General features: G+C 41.3%; 1 protein-coding gene across 1 annotated transcript in view; it reads right to left on the bottom strand.

Moving 5' to 3' along the window:
• Nucleotides 1-253: 253 nt before the first annotated feature.
• ZNF462 (zinc finger protein 462) overlaps nucleotides 254-23,412 on the bottom strand; it is a gene marked incomplete at its 5' end in the record, with an annotated part of 50,762 nt that continues 27,603 nt past the window's right edge. The window contains 6 exons of the mRNA XM_084278120.1: nucleotides 254-496; nucleotides 1,691-1,805; nucleotides 7,054-7,186; nucleotides 9,570-9,793; nucleotides 16,295-16,431; nucleotides 18,566-18,830. Of these exons, the coding sequence (XP_084134246.1) occupies nucleotides 295-496; nucleotides 1,691-1,805; nucleotides 7,054-7,186; nucleotides 9,570-9,793; nucleotides 16,295-16,431; nucleotides 18,566-18,830 (1,076 nt within the window). The 3' untranslated portion in view covers nucleotides 254-294. The remainder of the gene's footprint in view (nucleotides 497-1,690; nucleotides 1,806-7,053; nucleotides 7,187-9,569; nucleotides 9,794-16,294; nucleotides 16,432-18,565; nucleotides 18,831-23,412) is intronic.

The raw sequence follows: 23,412 nt of genomic DNA, 5'->3' as shown, positions 1-23,412 counted from the left end.
CCACTGCAAAGCATGATGTGTAATGTAGGAATACGGGGAGTTGCTTCATTAGTCCAAGATGAATGTAACTTCCCGTTGTCAAGATCCAGAAGAAAAGATGCAGTGATGTAATGGAGCCACTTATTCCATCACTTAAATAACTTTAATATACACACACTCACACAGGTACCAGTGCTTTGAAAATAGATCATTCAGTCCTAAAAGCAGCTTTATTTCTTCCTTCTGCCCACCCCACCCACCCACCCTACCCCACTCATCACGTTCAAGTACGTTATTTAGAATCACACCAAATGCTTATTCATTTTTGGACTCCATGTTGTCTGGGAGAGGTTTGTCAGCAGCTACCAGAGTGACTGCTGTTTCACTGTTGTGGGAATAGTCCACCACCATTTTCTCAATGCCTTCTTTTTCTTCTGGCAGTGTGCTAACAGTTTCTTCTACATCCTCTTTTGTCTGGCTGTCCTCAATGGTCCGGTGCTTGCTTTCGTTCAGTGCCCTGGAAAGCCAAGCAGCAGAGAACACGTCAGAGACCAGCAAAGCCCTTTGTGTGTCATCACATGAGGGAGAAAAACAGACTGGTTTCTAAAAAAGGCAAGTGCAACCAACTACACCATTGCCACCTCACGCTCAAGAGCGGAGGCCATGGAACGAAGCTACAAGTGGGACCAAGGACATTCTAGCTCTGAAACCAAGTCTGTACTTCCTCTACACTGGGACTGATATGAGATGAGAGGGAAGAACCCCAATTCTGACTTTAGAAGTTTATTCCCCTTTCCTCAGTCCCTTGTAAATACGACACCAAACAAAGGCACAGGAAAAGAGTACTTTTCCTAAGGAGTTAATGAACCCATAAAACTTCTTACAGGTTAGGCAGGAAAGATTACAGGCAAGAGAATATTTCTCATCATAATATTTCTCATCCTATCACAGCTAACCCACAATATTTTATTCAAATTTATTCCACATGTCAACAAACTTGAATGAAATCTACTATTTGCAGAAACTGTGGTCAGCAAACATATCACTGCTATTGATGAGATTGTCATCAGAAGGAGGAAATGATTGTTAGAGAGATGCTGATCTTCCCTGTGATGCGTATCATCCCACAGTGTGCTGTTACAGAAAGGCAAATGATCTTCATCATGATGTTCAACCAATGAATGTCACTATGCACATTTTAGGAGGAGCTCATGCAGATCGATTTTACTTCCCTGAAGATCTTGACATTTCTATACACATAATTATTTGTGCTGCTATGCAAGTGTAGCTGCAAGCATGTGAAAGAGATACAACAATAAATAGGGGAAAAGCAAACAGTTCCTTCCTTGAATATCCTGTATACTGTTCAGCCAGTTCTATGCTCTGTTGGCAGGCAAAATCAACAGTACACTCAGGTAAAGTTAATCCTGGGCCTAGTAGGGTTCACCTTGGGAGAATCTTAAGTTTTAGGACTGCAGTTAAATACCTCAGTATATGGCCACCCAGGGAAGCAGAATTAAAGAGGATGAACAGGAATTTCCCATGCAGAGACATCTGATGACTGTATCCACACTTGGAACAGAATAAATTGTTCTTCATCGAACTGTATTTGCCTTCATCACAGGGCTTTTTGGGATGTGTGAAATGGGGAAATGCAGAGACATCTACTGTTACCTTTGGATGTTTGGCAAGGGAGTGTGAATCAACTTACATGCCATGTCTCAGCACGTGTCGCTCCCACTCAGAGCCTTCTGTAAAGGATCGGCCACAGAACTCACATGGGAAGCGTTTCTCTGGAGCACCGCTGTCAGGAAACATCATGGGATCTAGAAAAAGACAGCATAGCCTGTGAATTAAGAAGTGCCAGGGCAAGAAGCGACTCCTGTGATCCTACTCTGCTCCCCTCTGATGCACCTTCTTGTCCCTGAGAAGCAAAAGGATGTACTTATTGAATAACTAACAGTGAAAATGCCACTCCCCCAAAGCAAATGGACACTGCAAGCAACAAATCCCTTCTTTTAAATTTTAAAGCATCTCTGCAAGTAAGGGGAATTAATTGCTACTCCCTGATCCTGTTTTTCAACAAATGAAAAGACTGTGGAGTTTTAATTCAAAACCAAACCTTAGAAGCTTGGGGCTGAAACAGCCTGAAAGAAAAATCAAAAACCCCACTAAAGGCCACCTATATTTTTTTAATTGGTAGTCCAAATTTTAGGAAACAAAGACGGTATATTTAACATCTGATACTTGTGATAAATAGACATCCCTTCATCCTGAAGTTTCATGGGTTAAGTGCTGCATCTTAACTGCACAGGTGTTTCATTCCATCCTAATCTTTTACACAAAATGCTTGGGGCCTCATTTGCAGAAGTGCTGAGCACCTAGTACTGCAAGTGAAGTCACTGGCAGTTCAGAGAGCGGTGTTTCTGAAAGCTAAGTTTCACGTGAACTCAGTCAGCTTTAACAAAAGATGAAATATTTTCTCACAAATTAAGAAGATCACCACACAAGCCATTAAAAATAATTGCATGGACTATCTCACTTGATTCTTTTGCTGGAAATGAGACAGCACCATCTGCTCAGAGTATTAATTCCTTAGCAGGGATTATCTTAAGGAAGAAATCAACAGAATGTCTTTCTGACTCCTCCCAAACCACATAATAAAAGAAAAGGGATATTGCTTCCTTTTGGTTCTGATCTCTGCTCACTTTATTTCTTCACTTCCAGATTTACTCTGTTCCAGATGAGCCAGCCCGTGAATTTAAAACTGCCCACACATTGCCTAATATCCATATTTAAGTCTTGAGAATATACATTTTGTGACACATTTCTCACTAGTTAGCTGTTACTATATGGGATGGTTCTTAACATCATTTTATACTTCTTCTTCCTGAAACAAAAAACTCACTCTGTATTACTTACTGCCTGTGATTTGTTACATGCTTAAATATCACAAAGCAAGGTGCTGTGTCATAATATCACAGAATGGTTAGATTTGGAAAAGACCTTGAAGATCATTTGAGTCCAACCATCTATCCAGCCCTACTAGATCCAACACTAGACCATGTCACCAACTACAACATCTGCTCTTCTTGAGTCTGCTCTCTCTTGAGTCACCCCAGGGATGGTCACTCAAACACCTCCCTGGGCAGCCTGTTCCAGCAACTGACAACTTCAGTAAAGAAATCTTTCCTAATATCTAACCTACTATCCTGACACAATTTCAGACTGTTTCCTCTTGTCCTGTCACTAGCAGTGTCAAGAGGAACACAAGAAAGTAATCAATGCCATTAATTCTGTTCACATCTGGACTTTAATAGCTTAATCATGGTACAAATTTATAAACACACCACAGGCTAGTCATGGTTAAGGGACAAATACTTATGGTGGGTAGAAGCTCTGGAGGCAAACGCTGCTGTTCTGTATGAGAGCATACCTTATAGTACACAACATGAAGCTTATTCTGGTCTGCTGCAGAGAGGAGATAAATGATGCAGAGTCTGTTTTACTCAAATAGGTAGGCTTGAGGTTCTTCAACCTGGAGAAGAGAAGGCTCCAGGGGGACTTTATTGCAGCCTTTCAATAATTAAAGGGGGTCTTTTCTAAAGGAAAGCTATGGAAGGAGTTTTTACCACAGCCTGTAGTGACAGGACAACAGGGTAATGGCTTTAAACTGAAAGATGATATTTTTGGTTGTATATAAGGAAGAAATTTTTTAAGACAAGACTGTTGAGACACAGCAACAGGTTGCCCAAAGAAGGTGCAGATGGCCCACCATTAGGTGTGTTCAAGGTCCAATGGTGCTTTAAGCAACCTCTCCCAGTCAAAGATGTCTCTGTCTGTGGCAGGGTGGTTGGACTGTCTTGTAACCCAAACCAGACTATGGCTTATACTTGCAACCCCCATTAAATTCAGCATAAATTTACTCTAGTAAATCACCTCTTCAGAAAACACTATCTTGTTCACCCTAGTTCCCAATTAGTTTTACTTCCAGGGCTGTGAATTTGGACTGCATGTCTGGAGGAGTATCAGAAGCTGCTCTCCTCTGGGGCCTGCACGGGAGAGGGTAAAAGACTTCACAGACTCCTGACCTCTCCGTGGTTTTTCTGCATCACACATACAAGCTTTCTGGAAAAATACCTCTCAATTCCAGTTTCTACTTAGATCAAGACATAAAGGTCACTAGAGACAGGCAGTCCGTCTGAGATGTGATCTCTACCACGGGCAGCTGTTCTTTCCATGGTGTATGCCAGATACTCTTCCCCCACCCTCCTGCACTCCATCTTCTTCCTCCCAGGTCAACATATTTTCTGTTACCTTTCACCAGCAGCCAACCATTCCCTTCCTTTCCTATCCAAGATAGTTCAGCTTCGCTGCCCAGCTCTGTGTATTCACTTGGGCAATAGCCCTTCTTTGGACTGTCCACTGTCCAACAGCCTGTTTGGAGAAGCAAAGCACACTCTCCTTTTCATACCAGTCTGCATTCAAAGTAGTGACTCTAGGCAGCTGTTTGACTCACAGGAAGAAATCCTGGTTCTGCTCAAGTCAGAGACCTTCAGAGGGTTCAGACAGCATTTGCTTCCAGATACTCAGCACACAGAAGCACTCTCAGCAAATCCCACTTCCTGCTAACACCATAAAGGCTAGACTTGTCAAAAGCACCCAAGTGGCATACAGTATTATACAGTTTGATGTGGTTTGAAAGTTGTGACAGCATTAGCCACGGTGACAGGCTATATTTAAAACCATAGGTCTGGTCCTCTGCTAACAGGGCAAACAATTTCTGTGTTAGAACTATCTTCTGAAAAATCCACGGGGAGATGACAGCATGCAACTCAGCACGCAACCATGCCTTCAGTTCCTGTCTCATTGGGAAATTTTCTAAACATGCAGCTCACATCTTGCACCTTATAGTTCTAATCTACAACTTGCCTGGAAAAATATAGTTAATACAACTGGATCTTTATTAAATACCCTTGCTGCAGTAGGCATAAGGGTTTTTTGCATTTTCTACCTATTTCATTATAATATATTATAAATGGTAATAGATTAATAAGGAGAAAAAAATAACAATGATGAAACATTGACCCTGCAAGCCAGTCAGGAAAGAATATCTGCAAAACAAACTTGGAAACATGCACAACTGTTCTTATGCTGGCCATCTGAACCACCAGGTAGAAATAATTCTAGCCAGTCACAGATTAAAAACACATAGATAAAGTCAAAAAAGTACAAAATATTAGCACTACTAAGACACTATTCCTTATTTAACTATTGATCACACAAAACATGGGGTTAACTTATCTATTATGCCTGCAAATTTAAATCTCCAGAATAGAAGATGAAATTTTGCATTTTTACAGTGTAACCTAAAGTTAATTTAAACAATGAACTGTGGCTGTCCCCTCCCCATGGTGCATTTACAGGGATTTGTAAGGCTTGGCAGGCAGCACCTTCTTCTCCTTGGACTAGATACCATGGCTTCCAAGGTCACATCAACACCTGTGCTTGTATGTAATGGTAATCCTTAAAAGGACAGCATGACTCTTCATCCCCTGCTAACTATGGGTCTATACAAAACATTAATCAGCCTGCTACATCTGCAGCTCAGGTGAGCTGGTCCTTTAGTCAAATCATTACACAAATCATTGCTCCAGCCATGAAGTTCAGAGGGTCAAAGCCATCCCGGAACAGACACCCAAGCACATTTCCACAAGAGTTACTAATGCTGAACTCTGAAACGCATATGACACAAACATCCCTTTACGTTTTCCTTGTATTTTTCTGCTGTTCTACCTAAGATCTTGTGAAGGATATTTTTCATTAAAACATAAGTGGTTTCCTATCCAACTCACTTCCTTTCTCATTTAAGTAAAAGCTATCAATCTCCATACTTGAAATGAAGTGGTAGTGGTAAGTGCAGACTGGATCTATGCTGCAGGGACAGTAAACAAAAGCTAAGATGCTGGGGTCTTGCTACTGAAAGGTAAGAAAAGCATGATCTGAGCCCTTCCTGTTCTGTAAACAACCTGCAAATCCAGGAATTGGAATTTTCAAGGTCTGAAAATATGTAGTCAGACACATATTCTTTTGTGATATAGTGTGTTTGAAAGCTGAAAATTCAGGAGGAAAAAGCTAAAAAGTTTGATGAACTACAAAGAACATGGCAGCTGTCAGAATAAGGAGAGTTGGTGACCCCAGGAACTTGACATTCAGACATCACAGGGCTAAAGATGTCAAAAAGTTGCAAACACACTGCATATGGCTGGCAAACTGTGCACCAGAGCAGAGTAGACAACACACAGTTTACACCAGATATTGCAATAACCTGGTTTTCATGGAGGAAGGTTGTTGGAAGAGAAGGACAAGAAACCTTTAGTTCAATTGAACTAGTTAGAGAACTTACTTTTCCCCCACTGATTTAACTTTGACCAAACCAAAAGCATTACCAAATACATAGCCTACATTTGCTGGTCAGAGGGATTAGTTTTAGATACAAATACTTAAATACACAGTGGTACAAGTAGAACAGAGACCTAAGCTTGGTTCCAGAGCTGTAAACTACAGCAAATGCAGCACAACTGACTCCCTATGACAAGGAATTCTGGGCACAGAGTTAATAACAGCCCATAAAAAGTTTGGCCACAAACCCTTCATCCCTCATTTGAACAATGCCAAGTGAAAAGCTGAAAATTTGTTACCAAAACAGAGTATCTGTCAAACACTAAAATACTCCATTTACGTAGTTTTCCAAGCCCTTATAGATGCTATCGGCATGGGCAGATAAGTCACAGATGCTATCTGTGTTTTCTCATAGTACGTATTTTCTTAACAGACAGAAAACTTGTAATAAGGATTAGAAACATGAGATTTCCCCCAGGAGCACTGTCTTCACAAAAGCCTCATTCTGCTCCTGCTGGCATGCTTGCATGGCTCTACAAGAATGTGCTGCAGAGTCAACAGCTGACCTTGCTTGGTAGGACTGGTGGGGTATGTTGCAGTGCAAAAAGAAGCGGGGGGGTGGGGGGGGGGAAGTGAAAGAAAAAAGATTTAAAAAAAAAGAGCCGCACTGACCTCTCTCTTCAGTCTTGGGGCTTAACTCTTCTTCTTTTTCTTCTTCATCACTGCTGGAACTCTCTGTTTTCCCCTTCATTTGTTCCAACTGGTCCAAGTTAACCCGTCCAACCAACTCAAAATTACGACTCACCTTTGAAAGAAACAGTTTTGTTAGCAATCAGCACAGTCGTCTACTAATCAGAAAAATCACTACATATATAAAACAAAATCAACAAGACCCCAAAGCCTATTCAGCTTTAGGTGATATGCATCATCTAATCAAATTAGCACTCATTTATTTTTAATTATAGTGATTCTTCTTTTGCTGTTTATTCTGCTTTTCTCCTTTCTGATTTTCAGAAATTAATGACATTCAGTAAATTTTTATTCTTTCCTTCCTGGTTTTGATGTATTAAAAGAAATTAAAAAAAACCCAAGAAATGCAAACCACTAAGTTGTATCCTCTTTTTATGGGACTATTCAACGGCTATGATCAAACACTGCTATTATACATACACATTGCAGGAAGTTTCGTGACTTGTTCATTCAGCTTCATGCACACGGCTGCTCTCTGCCACATCCACATTCACTCATTAATAACAGATTAATTTTCATTACAAAGGGCTGCAAAGTGCTTTGCAAACTGATATACAGACTATAATGGGAACGCTTCACCCAGCAGTCAAATTCAGCTAACCCTAGGGTGTCATACACCAGCTACTTAACAGCTCACAGCAGCAGTATGAAAGGAGCAGCTCAGGGCGCAGAAGTCAGGAACTCCACCACATCCAACAGAAACAGCAGAGGAATAGTCCAGATTTACAGTAGAGGCGGAGAGCGTGGAGCATGACCAGGACACTAGGGCTAATATTTGTTGGATGACAAGCACCCTCTGTGCTCATTGATCACTGCTGGGAAGAATTTTGGATTCATCTTTCATGTAAAGAGACAGCCCTCCAGCAGCATAGGCACTGAGCCACAGAGGCAGACAGGATAGGGATGCACTACAGCACCTCCTGCAAGATACTGAATGAAGTATCAACAGCCACAGAGTATTTTGTAATTCCACTGCAGGAATGTGAATGTGAATGAACCTAAGGAGCACTTGAATGAGGCTGTAGTATACCTCCAAGTAGCACACTACCCTAAATGCAGCAGTGTGCGGATTCCTAGCACTACTCCATACAGACAGCTGTGACGAGGTTCTTTGACTCACACATTACCCACTGAGATTTAAATAAACAAGACTACACGTGAGGCGCTTAATGCACCTCAGCTTGTGCACAGGAACTCTTTAAGGTGCAATATATCACTTGGGTATCTGAGCCCTGAACTTTGGCACAAACTAGTGAGACATAAATTACCACAGACAAATGGGGAAAAGATACCCTTCAACTACTGGCACAATCATTGCAGGTCTGCATTGAAAGGGAAAGGTAAGTAAGGGAATGATCTTCCCAGCCTGAAGCACTGTGTCAAAAGAATGAGGAATAGAGCCTCGTATATATACCAGGTGCCTTGCTGTGGTGACTAGGAGGCATGTTGTCTCTCACCTACTGTGTGAATTGCAGAAGCCTCTTCAGAATTAATAATGAAGAGGGCAGAGAAACATAGCAGGTCAACATAAGTTTACAGAGTTTGTGTTTATAAGACACCAAAATATTTTTTAAGCATAAAAAATGTTTCCTGGGACTGCTGCTGCTAATACTTGTCAATAAAAATGTATTTGGCTGTAAGGAAAGTGCCATTCATTCAACGAAGCAGGATTAAGTTTTTAGTGAGGGCACAGGCAGCTCAGCTTCAACAGGTGGAGGCATATACCTGCCTCTCCTGGAAAAGTGACAAAGAAGTACTCTAACACATACTCCAAAACACACCTCAGTTCTAGAATTTGTGTGTCTCAGCTACATCATTCACAGTTAAAGAAATTCAAGGCTAACAAGTCTGTTGAAAGCTTCTAATGACTTCTCAAAGACTGGATCAGGTCTGTACTCCAGAAAAACTCCAAAGCAGTCTTAACTTAGGACCTGGTTATACTTGCTGTTTATCTTGCCCTTGTTAAATGTAAACTGAGAGGTATTGCTCTCTTTGTTATTAAAATATGCATGGCATGTCATGCTGCTGAAGTTGCCAGAACAATTTTATGGTTGGAATCTCCTGCCTTTTAGAGAGGCTGAATCACACAGCCTTAATATTGTTTCATAACCCCTCTTTTTTTCTACCCTATTTAAATAAACTTAGCATACACAAGTACCTTTTCCAGGTAATAGTACACTGCCTACAACAGTCTGCCAATTCTGGTCAATCTGAAGAGCTTTAGAAATGCTCAATTTTGAGTTTCTAAAGAGAAAAAGAAATAATAGAACACAGAGGAAAGGGAGCCCAGCATGGGAGGTATTGGTTTCCATATTTGAGGAGAGGAAAAAACAAACAAACAAAACAATGGCAAATTAGCTACTCCGAGTTGACATGCAAGAAAACTAATACAGGATTTGCAAAGAGTAGACTGCTACAAATTAAAATTTGGATGTTACCTTGTGCTCATCTCGAAGGTGAGCATCCAGCTCCTCTGTGTGTTTGGTCTCATAGTAGCAGAGTTGGCATTTGTAAGGTTTCAGTTCATTGTGCTTCTCTATGTGCTGCTGCAAGCTCTCATCACTGGAGCAGGTAAAGGTACACTTATCACAGCGGAAAACAACTCCCTGCAAGTACTTTGACAGTTTGGAACGGCAGACCTCAATGGGAACAACCCGCTCTTCTGTAGAGACAGGAAAACCTTAATTTAACAAATTTTATGAAATACCGGGCCCACATGTCAATAGCTTGGGCACTACTGCCCACATAAGAAATAGGATCTGTTACATGGGTAGGCAGTCTATCTATCACAGAATGGGAGCTAAGCTGGAATGATTAAAAAAACCCCACAAGGACAAAAAATATTTCTGCAATGACAGGGTTATTCCTCCAAGGCTACTAATGCAGTTGTCCTCACAAATTTAACTGGTCATTGGGTGAAGAGGATGGGAATGGAAGTTTTGGTGCCAACGAAAGTCCACCTGTCAGAGTAACAGAGCCTGTGAGTACAAAATCAGCTACAAATCAGCTAGATGAGTCTATTTGGTTCAGTGCCTGACAGCAGCCATTGGCTGTTGGAATGTGCTAAACAGGGGAGTTGCTTGGTGCTTCCATTGCATCACCCCACTGGGACTATCAAAATCAGAGCTGGTATCCTCACCATCACAGCTAAAGCTAATCCCTGGGGACTGAGATGGTAAGCAAGGCAGCAACTCTTCCTAGAAGAGGCCGCACGATTTGGTTAAGGGGCAGAACCTTCCCAACACACCCACAGCTTTCTGAAAACTGAGACTCAAAATCTGCACACATATGTCCCACTCTCCACAGTTCAGATCATGGATACAGGCATGTACTGAGAAACACTCTTGCTGATTTTTTAAACTCTCCATATCTCAAACAAAGCACTGACATTTAACAGAGAAGAATTGTTTTCAGTCATTTTGACAGCCAGAATCCAATATGCATAACACTCATCCTCCACTGCGGTTCCCCAGGCTGTGCTCACAAGGAAAGCCCTGATTTTGACCATTCAGCTGAAGGTCACCAGAAGATCCTCATTATAGTTTTTATTACTTAACTGGCCTTCTGAACAAGAACACTGAAATTTAGTATTGTTACTCTTTCTGGACCACAGATTAAAGGAGGAGTTTGATCCTCCTCATGCAGGTTCATCTCTAATGACAGGTTAAAACAAATGAACAAAGCCCAGGCCTGAATCTCAGACAGTAAACACGAAGTTAAGGGGAATGTGGTAATCCACGTATGGATCTGAGCCAATGGCTCTTTTCCTTACTGAGAAGGATAGTATCACATCCAAAGACAACTAAAGAAATAACAAACTCCCTTATGGTTTCAGGAAGGTGGCAAAAGCTCCATGGCTCATTCATTTCCAATCCACATGCCACCATGGCTCAGAAGACTTTTTCCACAGCCAACAAAATACTCCATCCTGTTCAGCTTCTCCCTGAGCACAAGAGTCCTAACTTCACAGATTCAAAGAACAGTAAGGATTGGAAGGGACCTCTGGAGATCATCTATAGTCCAACCCCTCTGCCAAAGCAGGATCACCTACAGCAGGTTGCACAGGACTGTGTCTAGGTCAGTGTTGAGGTTCAGCCCCAACTGGCAGCTGAGCACCATGAACCATTTGCTCACCTCTCCATTGGTGGGATGGGAAGAACAAATGTACAAAGGTAAACTGGGGCGTTGGGATAAGGACAGTTTACTGACACGGCACAGGGAGAGGGGAACAACAACAGGACTTAAGGCAGAATACATAAATGGTGATAACACAAAAGCACTTTAATTGACCCGATGACCAACTGGATTGCTCAGCCCACATTCAGCCCGCCCCGGAGCTGTGCAGAGCCATCCTTCCCCAAACTAGTCCCCTTTCATGGGGAGTATGATGTCACATGATCACTTCAAAAAGTGGAAGTTTTCCCCAAAGCTATGCCTTAAGAACCAAACCCTGTGGACCTGTAATTCTTTGCTACACCAACAACAGCTTCTCTAGCTACAAAGTTATGATCACTCAGGGTGGGAAAAAGGGGGAGGAGCGAATAGGGTATAAGAGACAAGAGAACTAAAGGCTGTGATTCTGGGGTCATGACTTTTTACAACATTGTTGCAGCTGTGTGCTTTTGAACTCACTGAGCTGTACCATGCATCTGGTTTCAAAAGTGAGAAAGAGAAGTTTTCAAGAAGAGAAATACTCCTCTAGCACCTGGCACAGATTTAAAAAAACCCCACAAAACCACAAAACCAACCAACCAACCAAAACCCAACCAACCAAAACCCACAAACTAAAACCTGGGACGGTATAAAACTTTTTATCTACCAGTCTACCACAGTAGCAAAACCCATTATCTTAAAATCACACACATACACTCTAAAACAAAGGCAGCACAATAACATCAGAAAAGCAAAATAAACATAAACATCAACTCTAGCCTGAAGGTTTTAACTTTCTGGGGATTATTTAGAACATTTAAGTGATGTATTCATGTCGGTGGACTTTCTCCAAGCAATGATTTTGAAACTTGCAGCATTATTTCCATCCAGAACCTCAAGTTTTTTAGGGTGATACTCTCATCTCCAGCTTGCCCTTACAAAGTTCTGTTATTTAATTACTAATTCAGAAAAAAATTCATAGTATCTGGGCAACTCTCAAAATAGCAGCAAACCATAAGGCCCATACAAAAATTGTAAGAGGTAGCTTAATTATCCACATGTAGACTTCTAAGTTCATCAGTATCTAAACAAATACTACTGTATATGCGTCTCTCACAAAAAGATATCCTGAATTGTAGAACCATTAGGCAGGTGTAATTAAAGAAACCAAATAAACTAACACAAAACCCCCTAACAAAATAAACACCTGAAATGCATCATCCCAGTCTAAAAAATTCTTCCATTAGACTGAAATATCTGTAATGCAGAGCAGAGATTAAATTGAAAAGCCATTAATGCACTAGGTATTTGCAGTGCAGCAACTCAGAGAAGACGTACATTTTTTTTTGCTCAAGACATAAGAGAGCTCATGATTCTGTCAGTCCTCAGTTGTACAGAGAAAAAAAATCTTTACTCAGCAACACAGCACAACATAAACAAGTTAATTCATTCCCTCAATGGTAAACCAAGTGCAAACAAAACAGTCCTACTATCTAGACACAGATCAATTATTTGGTCATTATGTTTCAGGCACATATTTGTGCTGAAAATCCAAGCTACACACAGAACATGTTGCATTTGCCACTTCAGTAGTCAAAAACAAGCACAGCACAAGGGTTCTGCATGTATCAATGAAGCTGTGTGTATAAGAAATCAGCAAATGTAGCAAGGAAACTCTTAGGGAGGTTGATGAATTTGAAAATTTGACTTATTATTTTAGACTTACTATTCGAGAGAAAAGGGTATGATTTCTATTAAACAGAAGAATCAAATCACTATTTTTTTCTGACTACCAGAAGGAGAATAAAATGACCACTGAAAGAATAAAAATTAATGTATTACGGATTTTAAAGGAGACCAAATAGTGGTCTTTGGTAAGTTGCATTTAGCCCTGGAAAAATATCAATGTTTTTCAAAATGTGTGATGGGAATGGTCCTGAAAGGGATAATGAAAACTAATTGCATTTTCCAGACTAAATTAAAGGCCAAGACCTCTGCTGTCCACAGAGCAAGAGTTCACTGTCTCCTCTGTGTCTCCTTTTGTCACAAGAGGAGAGCCTCTAGCTGTGTCAGTCCCCTGTTACAGGCAACCTGTTACGAGTCTCTGCTCCATCTGTGCCCACAGAAGAGACAGTGAACTGCTTTTACACTGATAAGAAACAGGTGATACACTGAGAAGGCTCTTGGAGGTTTCCTGTTCACCTTAATTCTTAATGGGAAGCAAAGTCATTGCCTAATTTTTTCTTACTGGCTTCTAACTGATAATACTTTGGCTCTGTAAAACTCTGCTTTTGTAGGTACTCATTATGAGGCAAACAGACTCTCCATTTCAAGGACACGCTGCTTCACCAAGGATTAGGGGTGCAGCAACTTGGAAGTAATGTAAGAATGACGCATCTGTAAACCAGTCTTTTTACAAAGGAGGAACATTAACTATGAAATGGATCAACTCCTTCACTCATGATTTTATACACTGCACCACTCTGTCAACCTCAAAAGCTAATTTTCTTGGACCACAGCTCAGGGTTATGCCCTTGTTTTACCAATGCAGTGGCTATAAAAAAGGAAGGCTCTCTCAGACTATATTCACCACCACTCAGTCTCTCTTTCAGTGCATGTTAAATCTTGTCAAAATTGTTTGTTTCACACAGTTAAACACAGCACTAGAGATTTTTGTGGTTTATTTGTTAGCTGGACATATGCACAGACAGAACTTTAAGGAAGGACCCTACTTCTTTTATTAACTGGATGCTTGATGCCTGAGAATACCCTTTGTCTTTCCTCAGTGGCATCTGAGATTCTTTATGAGCTAAAATCCCATTTGGATTAAAACTTCTTTTACCCTGTTTTACCTCTCCCAGGGCTCTAGCAAATATATCATTACATCCTTTGCCATCCCCTTTCTTTCAGCAGCACAAAGGCTCAAAGTTGGTTTGTGCAACTGAAGGAACGGTCCTACAGAAGAACAGATCCACAGTGCCTCTTACACAAAAGGTAGCCACCTCCTTGCAATTTGTCAGAAACAGCTCTGTACAGGTAGTACAGCTGCTTGAGTGAGTGATTTGTGTGGCTCTTCCACTTCTGCAACAGAACATTCCCAATTTCAAGTCTCTGCATGATGGAAAATACTCTAAGCCCATCAAGTTCTCCATCAGCCTGTCTATCCATATTTTAAAGCTCTGGCAATGTCCGCTGGAGCCCTGGAACAGCCACAAAACAGAGCACACCTCAGCAGCACTTGGAACCTCTCAGTCCCCTGCACAGGGGTTAACTAAAACTCTCTTCTCCTCTAAAGTAAACCAATTCTGGAGTATACCCTGAAGCTGAGCAAAACTCAACACACCACCTTCAAAGACAGGAAGTGAAAGCTAACACATCTGCCAAATTCTTACAATTTAATAAAGCAGCTTTGTAACATGCTTTCTGAATCACTGACAGGTCATTTTTCCCAGATGTTCCCCCAGAATAGCCCTGCTAGCAGACAGAAATTTGTATGAACTCTGCCAATCTCACTGCTTTAGTACAAGAAAGACTTTAAGCTAACAACACTGAAAAGTGGTATGTTACAATGAATTACGATAGTGCTTGTCACACCAGGATCTCCTCCAGGAAAAAGATGGCACGCGAAACTTGTGTTTGCTCACCACCAATACCCTACTGTGAAACTCTGCCCAACCTGCAAGCAGGCAGTCTGCCATCCCAACACATGGGTTTGGATTTCGGCAGCCAACAGACCATCTACAATCATCAAGTGTGATAGCTATGGGCAGGAATCCCAGCCCAGGGAGCCCAAACAGCTGTCTCTTCTGAGCTAGCAAGCCCGCAGTTAATAGAATATAGAAATCCCTAATCCGACTTTTAGATTGCTTAAAAAAGAAGGGAGAGGTGAATAGTCATAAAGGAAAACAAAATATGATAATTTCTGTTTTGATCCTAAGTGTGCTGAAGATAAAAAATTCAAAGAAGTAAACAAGGGATATTTTGGAACCTCCACGGTTAGCTGATAAACTGTGACAGGGTGTATGATAGCAAGGACTTTATGACAGCAAGGACTTTATGGTAACAAGGACATAGGCAGGAAACAACTCTGGCCTAGATCAGAGTAGTAAATTAGGGCAACTCTTGCTAAACAGGTGTTTGATGCTGGCTATCCTTTTTTGATGAAAAGATTAAAAACAATTTTAAATCTGCCTTGTTTCAGCACTGGTTAACTTTGAATTTTACAGAAAATAAAGAACATGTATCATTTAGAAATGAAACAAAAGATACTCAAGGGCTGATGACTCATTCAACATACGTGTCCTCATGTACAAAGAAGAGAAAATTTAATTATGTACAGAGGAAAAATTTGATGGAACAAGTCTGACAGATAAGGGCATTGCCAACTGGTCCAGGAAGGGGATTGTCCTGCTCTACACTGTGGTGGTGCAACCTCACCTCAAGTACTGTGTGCAGTTTTGGGCGCCACAGTACAAGAGGGAGACAAAAATATTGGAGAGTTTCCAGAGGAGGGCAACAAGGATGGTGAAGGGTCTGGAGGGGAAGTCTTATGAGGACAGGCTGAACTCCCTTCTTTTGTTCAGCCTGGAGAAGAGGAGGCTGGGGGGAGACCTCATCATGGTCTATGGGTTCCTGATGAGGGGCAGTGAAAGGACAGGCACCCATCTCCTCTCTTTAGTGACCAGAAATAGAACTGAGGGAATGACATGAATCTACAATGGGAGGTTCAGTTTGGATATTAGAAACAACCCTTTACTGAGAGGGTGGTTGGGCACTGGAACAGGCTCCCCAGGGAAGTGGTCACAGCACCCAGCTTGACTTGAGTTCAAGCAGCATCTGGACGATGCACTCAGTCACATGCTCTGACTTGGCTGGCCCTGTCTGGAGACAGGAATTGGACTTGATGACCCTTATGGATTCTTTACAGCTCAGGATATTCTATAATTCTATGGTTCTGTGATTGTTCTGCATTCCCTGTATCAGATACAGACACATACAGTGATATTGTTACCTCTGTGCAGAACTATATGGTCAATCATGTTGCGTTTATATTTGGTGTGATATAGGCAAAGAGGACAGCGAAGGTCTTTGGGTCCTTCCTCAGGAACTGCCGAATGCCCAGCTTCCACGTGCATAGTAAAAGCAGATCTGTGAAACAGGAGGGAGAGATGGGAGCAGTCAGAAGAAGTATGTGGGGAATGATGACGTGTCACAGCTTTATAAGGGACGTGTTGTGTAAATTTGTACAGATACCACTTAGCCTTGTCTTCACAGTGCCACATGGCCTTTCAGCAGGGCTACTCACATGACCTACACATGAGCAGCGGTATTTGCAGGCTTGTATCTTCAAGTAACTAACTATCATTCTACCAAGAGATTCTTTTCTCTGGGTTGCTCTATAGTCACATTGCTATGTTTAAGGCAGCAGAAAGATTCCCATCTTTCATGTTCTTTATTTGGTTTTGTGCTGAAATATTCAGTATTCTGTCTGGCAAAGATTACATTTTAGCAAGTTGAACAAAGTCTATCAACTGTTCTGGTCTTGCAGAGGTAAGGACAGACTTACTTCTTGAGGGAGATAACATCCTTAACCACCTCTGTTTTTCTAGGACAGGCCCAAAACCAGTTAAAATGTTGAGATTCATTATTCAAAACAGATGCATTTACAGTGAATTTGGCACTAAGTAGTTAACTTTTAATGCATCAGCTGTAAGGATCTGAAAACCCAAGAGTAAGAATATTTATGTAGAGGAATAAATGAATACTCCACAGTACTTTTGAACAACAACAAAAAAAAAAATCATGCTGACATTACTCTGACTGCATACTTACAAGTTGGAAAAGGCATGAATAAATAGGAAATTAACTGTACACTTATCTAACCACAATCTCAACTACTGAAATGAGAGGTGTCTGTAAACTTGGGACACTTGGCCATATTTTTCCTAAAGCAGTGGTAAAACTTGCAAAAGACAAGGAGCTTGCCACATTGAACTAGTCAGAAGTCTCTTCTAAGTTTGTTAATGTTGTTAGCTTGAACACAAAGCAAGTTAATAACTGGCTTTGGGCTGAATCCAGCAATCACAGAATTCTACAGGTGTATTTCTATCAACTTCAGTGAGGGCTTTCATGCATTTAGGTTTCTGTGGTGACCTGAAGAGGGAAATTGTATGGGTTTTTTTTGCCTCCCCCCATATGGAAAACATGCCGTGCTTCTAAAAAAAGCAAAACTTAATCCCTGAATGTTTGAGATACCACATGAAAGAACACTACTGCCTCACATAGCCATGAATATGTTTAAATGCTGCTTGACTGAAGATGATTTCATTTCATCCAGGTAGAAGAAAATGGCTCTTGCAAGATGCAGATAGTACAGACCTGGCTGTAGCTAGCAATCTTTAAAACACACAGTAACTGGGATATAAAGCACAGGCTGCAAATGATACCAGCAAGGGGCTGAAGCAACAGAGCCTAGAGGTATGTAACTAGAGGTTGCTGTTTGTGTGGATTCTCTCAAGTCTATGCTCAAAATTTTCTTCAACAGAACTCCTCCCCTTTATCCTGTTTTACTGTTTACTGTTACCAGCTTCCTAAGAAATTAAATATTTGAGACCTGAAGGTGTCAGCTGAGGGTGTTATGCTCAAGGGTCCACCATAAAAAGTGATTTTGAACAGCATGGGTGCATAGGTCCTTTTTTTCCCTATGCAGCAGCTAAAACCACACAAACACAACACCAAGTTTTTAAATTTTGCACATCTATCTGGACTTTCTGAAATATCTCTATATGCTATCCGATATGCTAAGAGTATGCATTATAGCTAGATAGATTGCAGGAAAAATGAAATTATATGAGAGAGGTTTCTTCAGAAAGGTGATATAAATTCTCTTTCCCTAGAACATTTGATTATGTTTCATGTTGGTGGCACCAGCAAATAACCTTATTTTTGTAGAGAAAATTTTCACGCTTGAAGAATAACCCTCTAAATGCCTAGGCCAAAGGAAAAAATACTACCTGTACCATTTCCTCCAGCTAGTGAAACCTACTGCAAGAACTTATTGTGCTTTCCTCTGCAGCAGATGGTACCGGCTGTTGCAGGAGAGAGGAAAATGGATTACATGGATGCTGCTGTGATCTGGCATGGCATTTCCTGTGTTTCTCTCCCTGGTCAGCAGTGGCCATGTTTCTGTTAGCTACAGCCAGCTCTCAAAGATCTCAGAAGTCTTTTCAAGTGCTAAAAAAACCCTACTGGGTTCAGTTTATCTGTTTTGCACAGTACTTACTTAAAGCCTGTATAAAAGGAACAATCTTTGCACTTGAAGAGTTTTTTTCCTCCATGCTTGTCACGGTAATGACGCCGAATGCTCTGTATGTAACCCGAGGAGAATTCACAAAATTCACAGTTAAGGATGGCTTCCGTTTTTTCCACTCCTGCAGCACTCCCAGAAAGTGGGATTGGGCTGATGTTGTTGTTGTTCCTGGCTAAAGCTGCAGACTGGTAGTGGTTCAACTGCTGCTGGACATCAGGAGGCTCAGAGTAGGAAGAGTCTGTAAAGAAACAGAAGGGAGTTGTTATTTCAGGTGGATCAACAAACCTAAAAAGGTTTGAGGCCTGCTTCAGCAGCTATTGGCTTTTAGAAGGGGGTTGATCAAGACATTGGTTATGAAATCCGATGACAGTTTTCTGAAGAGATTACAAAAAGGAGAGGTAGCATTTCTTAATCTAACCTAATGCATACTCTTAAATTTAAAAAGTCATCACTATAAATTATGCTTAAATTATGCTTTCTAGATCTGATTTGGTGAGGGAACAGGTGACAGATTTAAATTAAAAGTAGTCTAAAAAGAAGTCTGGTTTTATGACATTTTTGTGCTGGTAAAGCATATTAGTTGTACTGCCAACTGCTTATGTGTTTGGTACACAAACCAGACCAGATCCTTCCAAATGTCTTAGGTCAGTTTACATCAGATGAGGATGTGGCACAGGATACCTGTAAATAGCTTATCTAGAAAAGGGGCAGGGGGGTTGGGGGAGGGTAGGGGAGAAAGGAAAAATCAATGGATACTAATTCATGGAATTATTTAAAGAACCCGCATCAAAAGTTGACTTTAGCAAAATGATACAATTTTGTCTCATTTGAAGCAGTAGTCACAAAAGGCAAATTCAAGTTCACCTAGCTGATCGTGTTTGAAATGAAATTGTAAGTAGAAGAAGAGATACTTCATCATAAATTCCAGTAAAGCAAATTTCTAAATCACATTTCCTTAGAAGCTGCTAAGTTTGGCTATAATGAGAAAGAGATGCCTTTATACAGATATATCTGCATGGATACATCCTTCTACAACCCAGCTGAACTGTCACACCATTTTAATGGCATATGGAGAAACACAGCCCAGAGATGTCTTGGCACTGAAATTGAAAGGTACAATACTTCAGTTGGACCCCCAAAAAAGGAGGGAGGGCAGTGCTGAACCTTCCCCAATACACTGCTTGATTGTGGACGTTAGGAATTCAACTACTTTGTCCCACAGAACCCATGGCTGTCCACAAATGGCACAAATGAAAGCAGAATAGCAGAAGAATAAACTGCAGATAAACTGCATAACTTTCCAGGAAGGAAGACAAAAGGCTCTTTTCTTAAGCTTTGTGGAAGAAGGTGGAAATAAGCAAGGGGAGGGTGGGGGTGGGGAGGAGGGGAGTCAGGATATAAACTGTACCAGTCACGTCCTGCTTTGATGGGTACTTCATTTTCCAAAGCTTAATTCTCCAAGGCCGGATATGTAGGAATTCTCTAACAAACATACTTATGGAAACTTTAACATCATCCATTCTAACCAATTAGTATGGAGAAACAGAAGGCAAACAGGCCAACACAGCAGCCAGTGTGGGGACTTAAACGCCTGTCTTTGATAGAGTAAAAAGCTTGTTGTCTTTTCTCACTACCACAGAAAAGGGTTATATCTGCCCAAGAAACAAAATACAAACTAAGAATAAAAAAAACCCAACAAACTCCAAACATACAAATAAAACACAAGCAGGGAAGAAATATCTCCAAGCTCCCCTGGCTTCATCACCAGGTGTACAGCAAAGACAAAGGCAGAGACAGGAAGATTCTTGTAATATGAATTAAATACTTTTTGTTTTTTCTCTGCAAGCTTCAGGAACTGAGGCTGGATTACAATGCAGCATTTATCACCTCTGTTTCAATCACTTCTCCAGCAGGTTTTCTTTCCCTGAGGGCTCACAGTGAGCTCCACCCACTCAAATGTCGAAGCTTGCTTTTCCATGTGTTTTAAACAGGCTCCCCATTTACTTTACTTTGGCACAAGCCTGGCCTGAGAGCTGCAAACCCCTACAGAAGCCTCTTCTCCCGCAAAGGTAACTACAATGAGCTTGCCCTCTTTTGGAACAAGGACCTTGATATCCAAAAGGACACCAGGTTCAGAGCAGAAGTCCTGACCTGCATTTCTGCAGCCTGGTGCCTAGGCTGCAGGGTTCAATGCTTTTAAAAAGTACAAAACACAGACAAAATTCCTGACATGACAGCCTAAAAAGAGTTCATAGCAGTTGTAAGGGGTTTTTTTGTGCGTGTACACTAGTCAGATTACTTACTTGTACTGTGCTGTTTAAAGCCTAGTTTGTAGCTTACTGCTCCCTTCCTCAGGAAGAAGGGATGAAAAGTCTCCAACATACCATCAAGGTTCCTAGCCAAAGCCTCAGCCATATCCACTAAAAAAATTTACAGGTTTAAAAACTATTATTTTCACAATGAGAAGTTTTTTGTTGTTTGGTTGAGAAGTTTTTACATATTGTGTATGCTGTTCCAGCTTTCAAACTTTCAATCAGATATTTAAATAGAATCACAGAATCATTAAGGTTGGAAAAGACCTCCAAGATCATCTAGTCCAACCCTTCCCCTACCACCTATATTACTTACTAAACCATGTCGCTAAGTATTTCATCTAACTTTTCTTTAGACACCCTGAGGGACGGTGACTCCACCACCTCCCTGGGCAACCCCTTCCAGTGCCCAACCACTCTTTCTGAGAAAATTTCTCCTCATTTCTAACCTGAACCTCCCCTGGCACAACTTGCAGCCACTCCCTCTTCTCCTATCGCTACTCATCTGCGAGAAGATGCTGACCCCCAGCTCACCACAAGCTCCTTTCAGGTAGCTGTAGAGAGCAAGGTCTCCCCTGAGGCTCCTCTTCTCCATGCTAAACAGTCCCAGTTCCCTTAGCTGCTCCTCATAAGACTTCTGTTCTAGACGTTTCACCAGCTCTGTTGCCCTTCTCTGGACACACTCCAGGGTCTTGATGTCTGTCCTGTAGTGAGTGGCCCAAAACCAAACACAGTATTTGAGGTGCAGCCTTGCCAGAGCTGCGTACAGGGGGGGTGATCACCTCCCTGGTCCCACTGGCTACGCTACTCCTGATACAATACTTCTGTGGAATATAGGAATATGAAAACTGCAAAGGTATATTTATTCCCACAGAAAAAAAAGTACATAAAGTAACTTTCCTCATCAGCAGCAACAGCCAAAAGCAAATTCTACTTTAATATTCTTTCTTTCATCCAGGGTACATGCTGGCCACCTTACAATTTTTAGTATATTGTTTTATTACTATGAAGGTAGTCATGATATTTAGAGGGAAAAATAAAAAGCCGTCTGAAGAGTTTACACAGAGAATCTTACACTTAAACAGTGGTAGCATGCATGTCCCGAGTTCTGTGTGTGCATTCTTTCCCTTTTCCCTCGCCAAATGTTTTCATTATTTTGCAATTTTTCTGGAGTGCAAGATTTAGCACTTCCTGAAGAAAAACACCCCGGATTAACACATGTGTATGGGGCTTCTGTTGGTTTCAGAGAATCAGCTTGCCAGACAGCTATCCTTGCATGCAGGTGCAACCCAGCTCCACCCGGAACACTTCGGACAGAGTCCAAAGCCAACTAAAGGCATGGGAGGCTTTTCACTGTCTTCAGTGAACCACACTTTCTCATGCCCACTCCAAAACCAGGGAAGGCAATGGAAAGATAGGAGCTGACTCAAGTTTGCTTCTAAACACGCATTTTAGCAGACAGCACACAATTAACTGCCAGGAAATAAGAAACAGATGACAGGGTTCAGATTTTTGATTTTCTAATTTATTTGTCAAAAGCAGTACCTGAGAGAAGGACTAGACAGGCAAATTCACAGTCAAGGAGCAACCACATAGCCTTAAACTAGCAGAGCATTCCTACAAGGGCACCTCCTCTATTTCTGCTGGAAGAGCACACATACGTTCCAAACAGCTCTGCATGTACTTTAGTGCTGGGCTAACTTCAAATGTTGGAGCTGCTGTGCACCAAACTGCTGGTCCTGTAGTTACAGTATTGCTGCAACAACAGGATGCCTGGATGTAAGAATGGAGAATGAAGGAGGAAGATAACAGCGCTCTTCCCTCAGAACTGAGGCACGGCTGTGCACAATCAAGTTCTACCTTCGTCTTTTTCCTGCATCCCATGTTCAAAGAGTTGGGAGCACTTCAGTAAAGCGCTAACTACCCTATCCAGAAGGAAGAAGGGTCTAGCCATCCATGTCTGAAAAAAAGTAAAATGGCCTTAGAAGCTTACATCAAAAGTCAGAAAGCAGACAAAATACATTAAAATAAGAAAAGAGAAGACTTGGAGAATCTGTGTTAAGCAATGTAAAACACGAAAGCAAAGAGAAAACACGAAGGGGAAGAAAATGAAGAAAAATGAAACACCAGGAGGTACAAGCACTTGTTAAGGAAAAAAAATGCCCCCCTTTTTTTTTTTCATCAAACAGCCTCAAGGCAGCACAAAAGAATGCTCGCATATGCAATACAAGTAAAGAAAACGTAATACTTAGCTGTGACAGATTTAAAACCAACAAACAAAAAAACCCCACCAATAACAGAGGTACATTCTTATACATAATTTTATCCAAAGTAATTGGAAGGACTTTGCCATGCAACTCCAAAAGCAAGACGACAACATAGAATGATCTGATACAAAAGGAAGGACACCTACAATCATGCTAAGTGGCAAAAATTAGCAGCAAATGATGTAATAAAAAATGGAAGAACAGCAGTGATGCTTCAAATCTCTATTTCATGAATCACACC

The sequence above is a fragment of the Gallinula chloropus genome, assembly GCF_964237585.1.
Source record: "Gallinula chloropus genome assembly, chromosome: Z".
Classification (NCBI taxonomy): domain Eukaryota; kingdom Metazoa; phylum Chordata; class Aves; order Gruiformes; family Rallidae; genus Gallinula; species Gallinula chloropus.
This window is presented reverse-complemented; position numbering and strand designations above follow the sequence as displayed.